Source organism: Mustelus asterias, chromosome 26 (assembly GCF_964213995.1).
Source record: "Mustelus asterias chromosome 26, sMusAst1.hap1.1, whole genome shotgun sequence".
NCBI classification, from domain to species: Eukaryota; Metazoa; Chordata; class Chondrichthyes; order Carcharhiniformes; family Triakidae; genus Mustelus; species Mustelus asterias.
In genome coordinates this window covers 45321508-45332013 of record NC_135826.1, presented here as the reverse complement: position 1 = coordinate 45332013, position 10506 = coordinate 45321508, and the positions used below count along the sequence as shown (strand labels likewise).

The window sequence follows — 10506 nt, the reverse complement described above, 5'->3', positions numbered from 1 at the left end:
AGGAACTCCTTTGCACGATTCTTTCTGTGTCTCACTGTCCTCCCTTCACTGGGCATTCATTCCACACTTTCTTTTCTCTCTCTCTCTCTGCCTCCTCTATGTTGATTGCTGCCAGGGGTAACAATTTACAGCCTGGGAGAAGTGAAGTTTTAGAAGATCCTACTCTGCTGTATTTCTTTGAAGTCCCGCAGATTTAGAGCTTGCTCTGTAAACACTGCCATCTGCGGTCCCTCCTGTCTGTGCGGGCCCTGGCGCTGTGGAAGTTGAGCAAATTGTAATTTCCTTGCTTGCCTTTTCAGCTAACATCGCGGCGGAGTTGGAAGCAAACCTGGGTCTGATCGAAGTGATCACCGGCTACCTAAAGATCCGCAGCTCCTACGCTTTGGTATCGCTATCTTTCTTTCGCAGCCTGAGATTGATTCAAGGTGAAACTCTGGAACCTGGGTAAGTTGTGGGACTCATGATGTGGAGATGCCGGCGTTGGACTGGGGTAAACACAGTAAGAAGTTTAACAACACCAGGTTAAAGTCCAACAGGTTTATTTGGTAGCAAAAGCCACACAAGCTTTCGAGGCTCTGAGCCCCTTCTTCAGGTGAGTGGGAATTCTGTTCACAAGTTCTGTTTGTGAACAGAATTCCCACTCACCTGAAGAAGAATTCTGTTCACAAGTTCTGTTTGTGAACAGAATTCCCACTCACCTGAAGAAGGGGCTCAGAGCCTCGAAAGCTTGTGTGGCTTTTGCTACCAAATAAACCTGTTGGACTTTAACCTGGTGTTGTTAAACTTCTTACTAAGTTGTGGGAACCAGTGGCCTTTTGGCTACACATTAAAAAAAAAAAGTACAAATATAACCTTTGTGCAATTGTTCGTCTCTTCCTTCATTTTCTCTTGCTACTGCACATTTTTCCTATTGGCTTATTGATCCCCAAGTCTGGATCCCTGTCGTACCTTTCACAGTTTGATAGCTGATAAGCCCTCGGTGTTAATTTGGCTTTTTACCCTGTCTGCTTGTCCGTACACAATACGATGTGAACACTGAACTTAAGATGGATAATTGACCAGACACTCCTGCTTCTGTTTAGCTCTAACCCCCCCCCACCCCCATGCTCCCACGGCAACCCCTCCCAGTATCGACAGTTCCAGTTCCATATACATGCTTGCATGTTAGATGCTGTTGTACTGTGCACCAGGTACATGTTCTCTCTATGGCAACTATTTGCCTTCAAGTCTTTGTGGCAATCACCTGATGTATAAAGTTTAGCTTATTTATTAGTGTCACAAGTAGGCTCACATTAACACTGTAAGAAGTCTCACAACACCAGGTTAAAGTCCAACAGGTTTATTTGATAGCACGAGCTTTCGGAGCGCCGCTCCTTCATCAGGTGGCCTGCTGCTGCATACAGCACGCAAAACGTTCACTAAGTTGCTGAGGAAGCTTTGATATTTGTCTCCCGATTCTAAATTTTTTTTTCAAACTTTTAAAATCCATTCAGATGTTGAACTTACCCCCTATTTTGGGTTCGCTGAGAATTGAAATTTGTTTTCAACGTGCCTTTTCCTTTTGAACCTGACATCCAGGAATTACTCGTTCTACGTCCTGGACAATCAGAACCTGCAGCAACTGTGGGACTGGAAGAAACACAACCTGACCATCTCCCAGGGCAAGATGTTCTTTCACTTCAACCCCAAGCTGTGCCTGTCCGAAATATACAAGATGGAGGAGGCCACAGGGACCAAGGGGCGACAGGAGAAGATGGACATTGCTCAGAAAACCAATGGAGACCAGGCATCCTGTAAGATTTCGAAACCACAATATACGGCCGAGTTACGAATGGCATGTTCGGAATAGTTGCGTTTCTATGTTTCTCTGGGGTGGGCACAGTAAGAAGTCTCACAACACCAGGTTAAAGTCCAACAGGTTTATTTGGTAGCACGAGCTTTCGGAGCGTTGCCCCTTCATCAGGTGAGACTCCGGTTGGACTGTAACCTGGTGTTGTGAGACTACTTACTGTGCCTACCCCAGTCCGATGCCGGCAACTCCACATCATCTCTGTGGTTGACAAGAGTACAAGTATCGCATTGTTAGTAATATTTACAGTGCTACTAATCCTTTGGTGTTAGTTAATCTGTATTGGGGTGGGCAAGACCGTTTGTTTTCTGTGGAAAAATTAAGATGGATGGATACCTCTTAGTAATTACATTGCCCTCAACCTGAACTCAGTTACTCATGCTGGGTGTTAGTCAGTTGATTTCAATAACCCTCACTCAAATGACCTCACTTAGTTTTAAAGTTTATTTATTAGGTTAACAAGTAGGCTTATATTAACACTGCAATGAAGTTACTGTGAAAATCCCTCATCGCCACACTCTGCCGCCTGTTCGGGTACACTGAGGGAGAATTCAGCATGGCCAATCCACCTAACCAGCACGTCTTTCGGACGGTGGGAGGAAACCGGAGCGCCCGGAGGAAACCCACACAGACATGGGGCGAATGTGCAGACTCCGCACAGTCAGTGACTTAAGCCGGGAATTGAACCTGGGTCCCTGGCGCTGTGAGGCAGCAGTGCTAACCACTGTGCCACCGTGCCGCTGATCCCCTAGCCAATCAAGAACCTGTCTATCTCTGTCTTAAATATACTCAATGATCTGGCCTCCACAGGCTTGTGTGCTAATGAATTCCACAGATTTACCACCCTCTGGCTGAAGAAATTCCTCCTTGTCTCCGTTCTAAAGGGTCGTCCCTTTATTCTGAGGCTGTGACCTCGGATCCTCGTCTCTCCTACTAATGGAAACTAAGATAGGGAGGAAAGGTTCTTAATCAGCAGGTCATGAGACAGCGTCCCCTGTTATCTCCCCTCTGGAGAATTCCTTGGCGGGCCAGAGATGAGGTTCACCGACTGGGAAAAGTCCCCGATTCAAATCCCTTTCTGTCCTGAGTTCGCTGAGATGCTCCTTGTGTGGACCGAGCGCCCTTCAAGTATTTTGCTTGGCATTTGCTGCCTCTCTTCCATTCTCCGCTAGCTCCTTAGCTCGTAATCGTCTGCCACTTTCTGTATGTGACTTGGCACCGAGGTTATTTTTTTCTAAAATGTTCTTTCAATTTAAGGTTTTGGCCGTGTGGTTTAACTTCGAGTGCCTGATGGTAGTAATTCTTGAAGTTTACTTTTTAGAAAAATAAAACTCATCGGGGCGCCTGTCAGGATCCTGTAGACGTCTGGGTTTGCAGCCAGGATGGCCATTCTCTGTCTCCCCTTGGATATAAACTATGTTTAATTATTCCAGGTCAAACCTGTTACTATTTTGAGCAACTGGAAGATGGATTTGATGCAAACGGCCGGAAAATACCTTGAATTTCTCCCTTGCTGCCATACCTGGATAACTCAGTGGTTTGCTAATTGAGTTGAGTCTTGCAACGGAGGACGGCTTAGCATCCAGCGAAATTCGCCCGGAGTGACAGAATTGTTACAGCGCAGGAAGAGGCCATTCAGCCCGTCGTGTTTGTGCCGGCTCTCTGAATGAACAGTTTACCTGGTGTCACCCCCCCCACCTACTACTCGTGGTAACCCTGCACATTCCTCCTTGGTTGTCCAGTCCTCTCTCCAGTGCCTCGATTTGAACTTGCCTCCACCACGCTCTCGGGCAGTACCGCGCTGCGTGTGAAGAAGTTTCTCCCCCTGTCACCATTGCTTCTTTTACTGAACACTTTAAATCGGTGCCATCTGGTCATCGATCCTTCCACCAATGGGGGCAATTTCTCTCTATGCAGACCCCTCGTGACTTTGATGACCCCTATCAGGTCTCCACTCAATTTTCTCTTTCCCGCTTCATACCTCTGAGACTTGGAGAGGGAAAAAACCCTTTCTAACTCCTGTTGTGAGGTGCCTGTATGAGGACATCCAATGAGGCGAATATGGGGATGGCTAATGATGCCCCGTTCCATGGCCCCACAAACCCTTTTGGCTCTCACGCATAATGAATAATCACTTGGATGTTTGAAGTTAGCAGTTAGAAAGAATGATAAAGAAGGAAAAAGTGGCATTTATGTATTGCTTTTCAACACCATCGAACATCTCAAAGCATTTAGGGACAAAGGAATTCAGGAATTAGGAGCAAGAGTAGGCAATCCAGCCCTTCGAGCCCGCTCTGCCATTCTATATGATCATGGCTGATCTCCATCTCATCCTAACTCCACTTCCCTACCTTTTCCCCATCGCCCTTTATCCCGCTTTTGATCAAATATTTATCTATCTCTTTCTTGAATCCATTGATTGATTCTGTATCCACTGCGCCCTGGGGCAGTGAGTTCCGTAGATTCACAACCCTCTGTGAGAAGTAGCTGCTCCTTATCTCTGTCTTGAACCTCCCCCCTCTTACTCTGCAACTCTGACCTCTTGTCCTAGACTGTTCTAGAAGGAGAAACATTTGGTTAACATTTACTTTATCAATCCTGTTGAGTATTTTTATGTACCTCAATCAAATCCCCCCTCATTATTCTGTACTCCAGTGAGTACAAGCCCAAGATACTCAACCGCTCCCCATACGACAGCCCCTTCAAACCTGGAATCAATCCAGTGAACCTCTTCTGAACCGCCTCCAGTGACACCACATCCTTCCTCGAAGAAGGTGACCAAAACGGAACACAATATTCCAAGTGTGGTCTCACCAATGCTTATACAATTGTAACAACACTTCTCTATTTTTATACTCTAAACCCTTTGCAATAAATGCCAAGATTCCATTTGCTTTCCTTATAACATTCTGTACCTGCCTACCCACTTTCTGAGACTCACGCACAAGGACACCCAGATCCCTCTGCACAGACGCCTTTTGAATCTGTTTCCCATTTAAATAGCAATTTGCCCTTTTATTTTTCCGGCCAAAATGGATAACCTCGCATTTATCCACATTAAACCCCATCCGCCAGATTCTGGCCCATTCCCCTAGCCTGTCAATATCCATTTGTAAACTTTTTATCTCCTCATCACATCCTGCTTTCCCACCTGTTTTCATGTCGTCAGCAAATTTCGCCATGTTACACCCTGTCCTGTTTGTAGATCATTGATACAGATTGTAAGTTTGAATTTAAATTGCTGTTGAAATGTAGGAAGGAAGGAGAGGAATTTGCTCACAGCAAACTCCCACAAACAACAACCTGATAATGAGCAGGTCATCTGCTTTTGTGATGTCAGTTGAGAGATAAACATTGGCCAGCCACAGGGGATAACTCCCATTCCTCCTCTGCGAGGTGGTCCCTCGGAACCTTTTAGATCCACCTGAGCTAGGAGACCCTCGGTTTAGCCTCTCATCTGAAAGATGGCACCTCTGACAATGCAGCACTCCTTCGGTATTGCCCTGGAGTATCAGCTTTGATCTTTGTGTCCAAGTCCTTGAGTGGGACGTGAACCCGGAACCCTCCGACTCCGAGGCGTGAGTGCTATTAGCTGAGCCACTGCTGTCGTCGTTGTCCCACAACCCTCACCAAGCATAATTCCGCACGTTGAAGGTGGAGGAACTTTAAAATAGTGAGGTTGGCTGAAGTCCAACATTAGAACTGTGCACCATTAAATATGAATGGAGAAGTGTCTTCTACAGAATAGGCTTTCTGCTCATTTCCCAGATGATGACCGTGATTGATGTCCCTGACATCAACGCAAGAGGAAGAAACACTGAGATTCACCCTCGCGGGTGGTCTAAAGGGTAGAATTAATGTTCACAGGCAGAATGTAACTTTGAACAGGAAGCCTGAGTTGAAATTATGATTTAACGTGGAATTGCAATATTGAGACATCGTGTGTAGATTTGGATCACCTCACCAACCTTGTTTGGGGAAAGGGCTGAGGATGATAGTGAAAAATCTGCAGCCAGAATGTGAAGACTGTTTGATCAAGACAACAATGGTGGCACAGTGGTTAGCACTGCTGCCTCATAGCGCCAGGGTCCCAGGTTCAATTCCAGCCTCGAGTCACTGTCTGTGTGGAGTTTGCATGTTCTCTCCGTGTCTGCGTGGGTTTCCTCCGCTCCTACAGTCCAAAGATGTATGGGTTCGGTTGATTGGCCATGCTAAATTAACCCTAGTGCCAGGGGGATTAGGAGGGTAAATGCATGGGGTTACGGGAATAGGGCCTGGGTGGGATTGTGGTCAGTACAGACTTGATGGGCTGAATGGCCTCCTTTTCGTGCAGCACGGCAGCACAGTGGTTAGCACTGCTGCCTCACAGCTCCAGGGACCTGGGTTCAACTCCAGGCTTGGGTCACTGGCTGTGCAGAGATTGCACATTCTCTCCGTGTCTGCATAGGTTTCCTCCGGACGCTCCAGTTTCCTCCCACAGTCCAAAGATGTGCGGGTTAGGTGGATTGACCAAGCTAAGTTGTCCATTAGTGTCCCAGGGTGCGTAGGTCAGAAGGATTGGCAGGGTAAATATGTGCAGTTACGGGGATAAGGCCTAGGTGGCATTGTTGTCGGTGCAGACTCAATGGGCTGAATGGCCTCCTTCTGCACTGCAGGGTATCTATATACGTTCTGTATACTATCGCCATAATTTTGCCACCACGCCATTCCCAATTGCGGGGCGGGCAAAGCTCGCAGAATGGGATTCTCCGTTGGCCTCGGGCAGGATTTAACGAGCCTGGTCCACCACGGTCATAAAATCCCGGCCTGTAAGTCAGTGTGAATTCAAGGCAGCTGTGCCTGATCCACCTTCAAGTGTTGACGGTGCAATTCTGGAGTAAGAACACCTGGATTGTGTCAGGGACCCGTTTTTATTTGAACCAGTGGGAGGGGTGTAAGTGTTACAAATCATCTTGCAGGATCACTAAGAAAAAACGTGTGTCTCTCACAATCACAGGACCTCCCAAAACTCCTTCCTGCCTGTCGTCACGGACACATGGTTATCCTCAATCAGTGATGCAGCGCTGACTAAAATTAAGCTTCTGTTTCAAAAAAATTTGAAACATGCTGGCGGTGGGAAGAAGGCTCTATTGACATGACTGTTGGAACCACCGTGCCTTCAAATGTGGACAAAATACGAAATTGGGTTACGTGGGGAGTGAACTGTTGCTTATGTTGTGACAATGAGAACATGTCAGAGGCTGTAAATTCTGCAGGGTGTTATTCACTTCCTGACCCACCAAAACTGTCCACCATCTACAAGGGAGAAGTTGGGGAGTGTGATGGAATACTCTCCATTTGTCTGGATGATTGTAACGCCAACAACACGCAAAAGTTCTGATGTGGAGATGCCGGCGTTGGACTGGGGTAGGCACAGTGAGTAGTCTCACAACGCCAGGTTAAAGTTCAATCGGTTTATTTGGTAGTACGAGCTTTCGGAGCGTTGCCCCTTCATCAGGTGAATGATGAAGGAACAACCTGATGAAGGGGCAACGCTCCGAAAGCTCGTGCTACCAAATGAACCTGTTGGACTTTAACCTGGTGTTGTGAGGCTACTTACTGTACTCAAAAGTTCAACACCAGCCAGGACAAACAAGCCCACTTGATTGGCACCCCATCCATCATCTTAAACATTCACTTCCTCCATCACCAATGCACAGTAGCAGCTGTGTGTGCCATCTACAAGATACACTGCAACAACTCTCCAAGGCTCCTTCAACAGCATCTTCCAAACCTGTGACCTCCAGCACTTTGAAGGATAAGGGTAGCAGCACCACTCCCTGCAAATTCCCCCTCCAAGTCACACACCACCCTGACTTGGAACTATATTGCTGTTCCTTCCTTGCTGTCACTGGGTCGGACAAGTGGAACCTGCTGTGGACCAGGCGATCTCTGAAGCAGGCTAATGCAGATGAGGGTAGGATGCTTGGGCATAAGGATCTAGGTTTATGTCAGAAGGTCGTCTGTAATATTATGGTCAAATATTAAATGATTTGGTGTAGACATGTTAAAGTCCCTCTATTCCCAAGTCACATTGAAAACCAATAAGTGTTCCAGTCCAGTCTGTTACGAACTGGCTTATGTAATATATAATAACTATCATAAATGGGTTATTTGTATCAGTAATTGCATAATTGAATTGAATCACTGTTGTAGTGTAGGGAAATGTGGTAGTTAATTTGGACATAGCATATGTCCTGTGAACAGCAATGGGTTGCATGACCAGGTCATCTGTTTGTGACGTTGGTTGTAGGATAAATATTGGCCAGGACACTGGGCGAATTTTCCTTGTCGTCTTCTGCCGCAATCTTTTACGTTCACCTGAGAAAGCCTCAGGTAATGAGCCTCATCCAAAAAAAAGGGGATGCCTCCAACGGTGTGGCACTTCTTTCAGTACTGCACTGAAGTGTTGGCCTGGGTTCAAGTCCCGCTCCAGTCTCTGGAGTGGGACTTGAACATTTTGACTCTGAAGAGAGAGAGTGCTCCCAACTGAGCCAAGACAGACGCCTGGGTTCAGATTACAGCCTTGACTAGCACTGGCTGGTGTCTAATCGATCGTAAGATGCCGGTATTCTGAAAACTAGTCAAGATTTTGGCATGTGGTCTGACGATTTTTTTTTTTAAAGCCATGTCTCTGACACAGCTCCAGTTCTTTTCATAATTACCCCCCTCTGCCGCAGGCGTAACCAAAGCAGATCGGTACGGGTCGTTTTGTGAGCCTCGCGACACACTCGTTTACAGCAAGTAGTTGTCTATAACCCTTTACCACTGAATCTTGACCTCAGGACTACTGGAACTTTGCAGACCTGCCCCTTTGACCTAATACGTCCCTCCCTTGAGAATCAGTGGCCCTGGGATTAGATCCAAATGACATTAGCTTATAAATAGATCTAACCTTTGAGTTAACATCTTGATCGCTCATTATTCATTAAACATTTCAAGCAGTCTGTGTTTTTATTCCACTTTAAAAAATTTTTAAAACAAAGGAAAGCGATGCAAAATTTTCCGCTGAAAGCCCTCTGGCTGAGTTACAGTTCCTCCAGAATCTTCCAGTTCTTTATCCATGTGCTCCTTTGGTATCCTGAGGCTATTCGACCAGGGCAGGCTTGACACTTTCTCCTTTGGGATTAGACGGAAAGTTGGTCGCTGCGTCGATTTCAGAGCAGATTGATAAGCACTGCAAAAGAGAAAGGAAATTCATGGTTGTTTTCTCTTCCTGTCCCTACTCAGGTGAAAGCCAGCTCCTAAGGTTCGTTTCTAATAAAACTGGGATTGATAAAATTATGTTGAAATGGGAGCCATACTGGCCCCCGGACTTCAGAGACCTCTTGGGATTCATGGTGTTCTTCAAGGAAGCGTGAGTATTGCTTTGGGGTTGTCTGTATGTTGAATATATGTTGGGCGGCACGGTGGCACAGTGGTTAGCACTGCTGCCTCACAGCGCCAGGGACCCAGGTTCAATTCCCAGCTTGGGTGACTGTCTGTGTGGTGTTTGCACATTATCCCCCGTGTCTGCGTGGGTTTCCTCCGGGTGCTCCAGTTTCCTCCCACAGTCCAAAGATGTGCGGGTTAGGTGCATTGGCTGTGCTAAATTGCCCCTGGGTGTCCTGGGATGCGTAGGTTAGAGGGCTTAACAGGGTAAATATGTGGGATTACGGGGAAAGGGCCTGGGTGGGATTGTTGTCAGTACAGACCCGATGGGCCGAATGGCCTCCTTCTGCAGTGTAGGGTTTCTATGCTTAAAGTTAGAAGTAGATCCAATGCACTCAGAGAGAGGGGGGAAATCGCGTTGTGGGAAACATATTGCAAATAACCACAGCTCCGTGCCTACGTTCTGATGGTGCACACACTGCTGTAAACAAAAAAACCACAATTTATAACTTGCCGTTGCTACTGCAGGTTAGTATTTTAATATTGAGCTAAAGGATTGATGAGAACAGTGGGTGGTATGGGAACAACATCACCTCCTAGTTACTCCTACACATTAACACAACAGAAAGCAAAGGCCTCAAACAAAAGCAGGAGATATGTTTGAAAAAGATTTCACAAGATCACACCTCCCTCAAAATGGGCATTCTCGGTATATTGGGATGTTAGTCAGCGGCAGCTAGCCAGGTACTGAACTAGACTAGGTACATAAATTGTGTGGCTACAAAGCAGGTCAGAGGGTGGGTATTCTATGGCAGGTGCCTCACCTCCTGACTCCCAAAGCCTTCTATCTGCCTGGCACAACAATTGTGTGATGGAATATTCTCTAGTTAGAATCATAGAAAGCTCACAGCACAGAAAGAGGCCACTCGGCCCATCATGCCTGCACCTAATCCCACTGTCCAGCGTTTGGTCCCTTGGCCCTGCAGGTTACGGCACTTGAGCTGCCTATCCAGACACCTTTTAAATGAGTTGAGGGCTTCTGCGTCCACTAATCTTTCGGCGCAGTGGGTTCCAGACCCCCACAACCCTCTGAGTGAAAACATTCTGCCTCATCTCCCCCCTAATCGTTCTCCCGATCACCAGTCATTGACCATTGGCTGAAGTAAATAGGCCCTTCCCATCCACTCTATCCAAGCCCCTAACAATGCATCTCAATCAAAACTTCCCTCGGCCTCCTCTGTTCCAAG

General features: G+C 46.8%; 1 protein-coding gene across 2 annotated transcripts in view; it reads left to right on the top strand.

Moving 5' to 3' along the window:
* Nucleotides 1-312: 312 nt before the first annotated feature.
* LOC144479649 (insulin receptor-like) overlaps nucleotides 313-10506 on the top strand; it is a 57709-nt gene continuing 47515 nt past the window's right edge. For both annotated transcript variants that reach the window (XM_078198623.1, XM_078198622.1), the window contains exons 1-3: nucleotides 313-444; nucleotides 1579-1793; nucleotides 9119-9245. In XM_078198623.1, the coding sequence (XP_078054749.1) occupies nucleotides 1667-1793; nucleotides 9119-9245 (254 nt within the window). In that variant the 5' untranslated portion in view covers nucleotides 313-444; nucleotides 1579-1666. The remainder of the gene's footprint in view (nucleotides 445-1578; nucleotides 1794-9118; nucleotides 9246-10506) is intronic.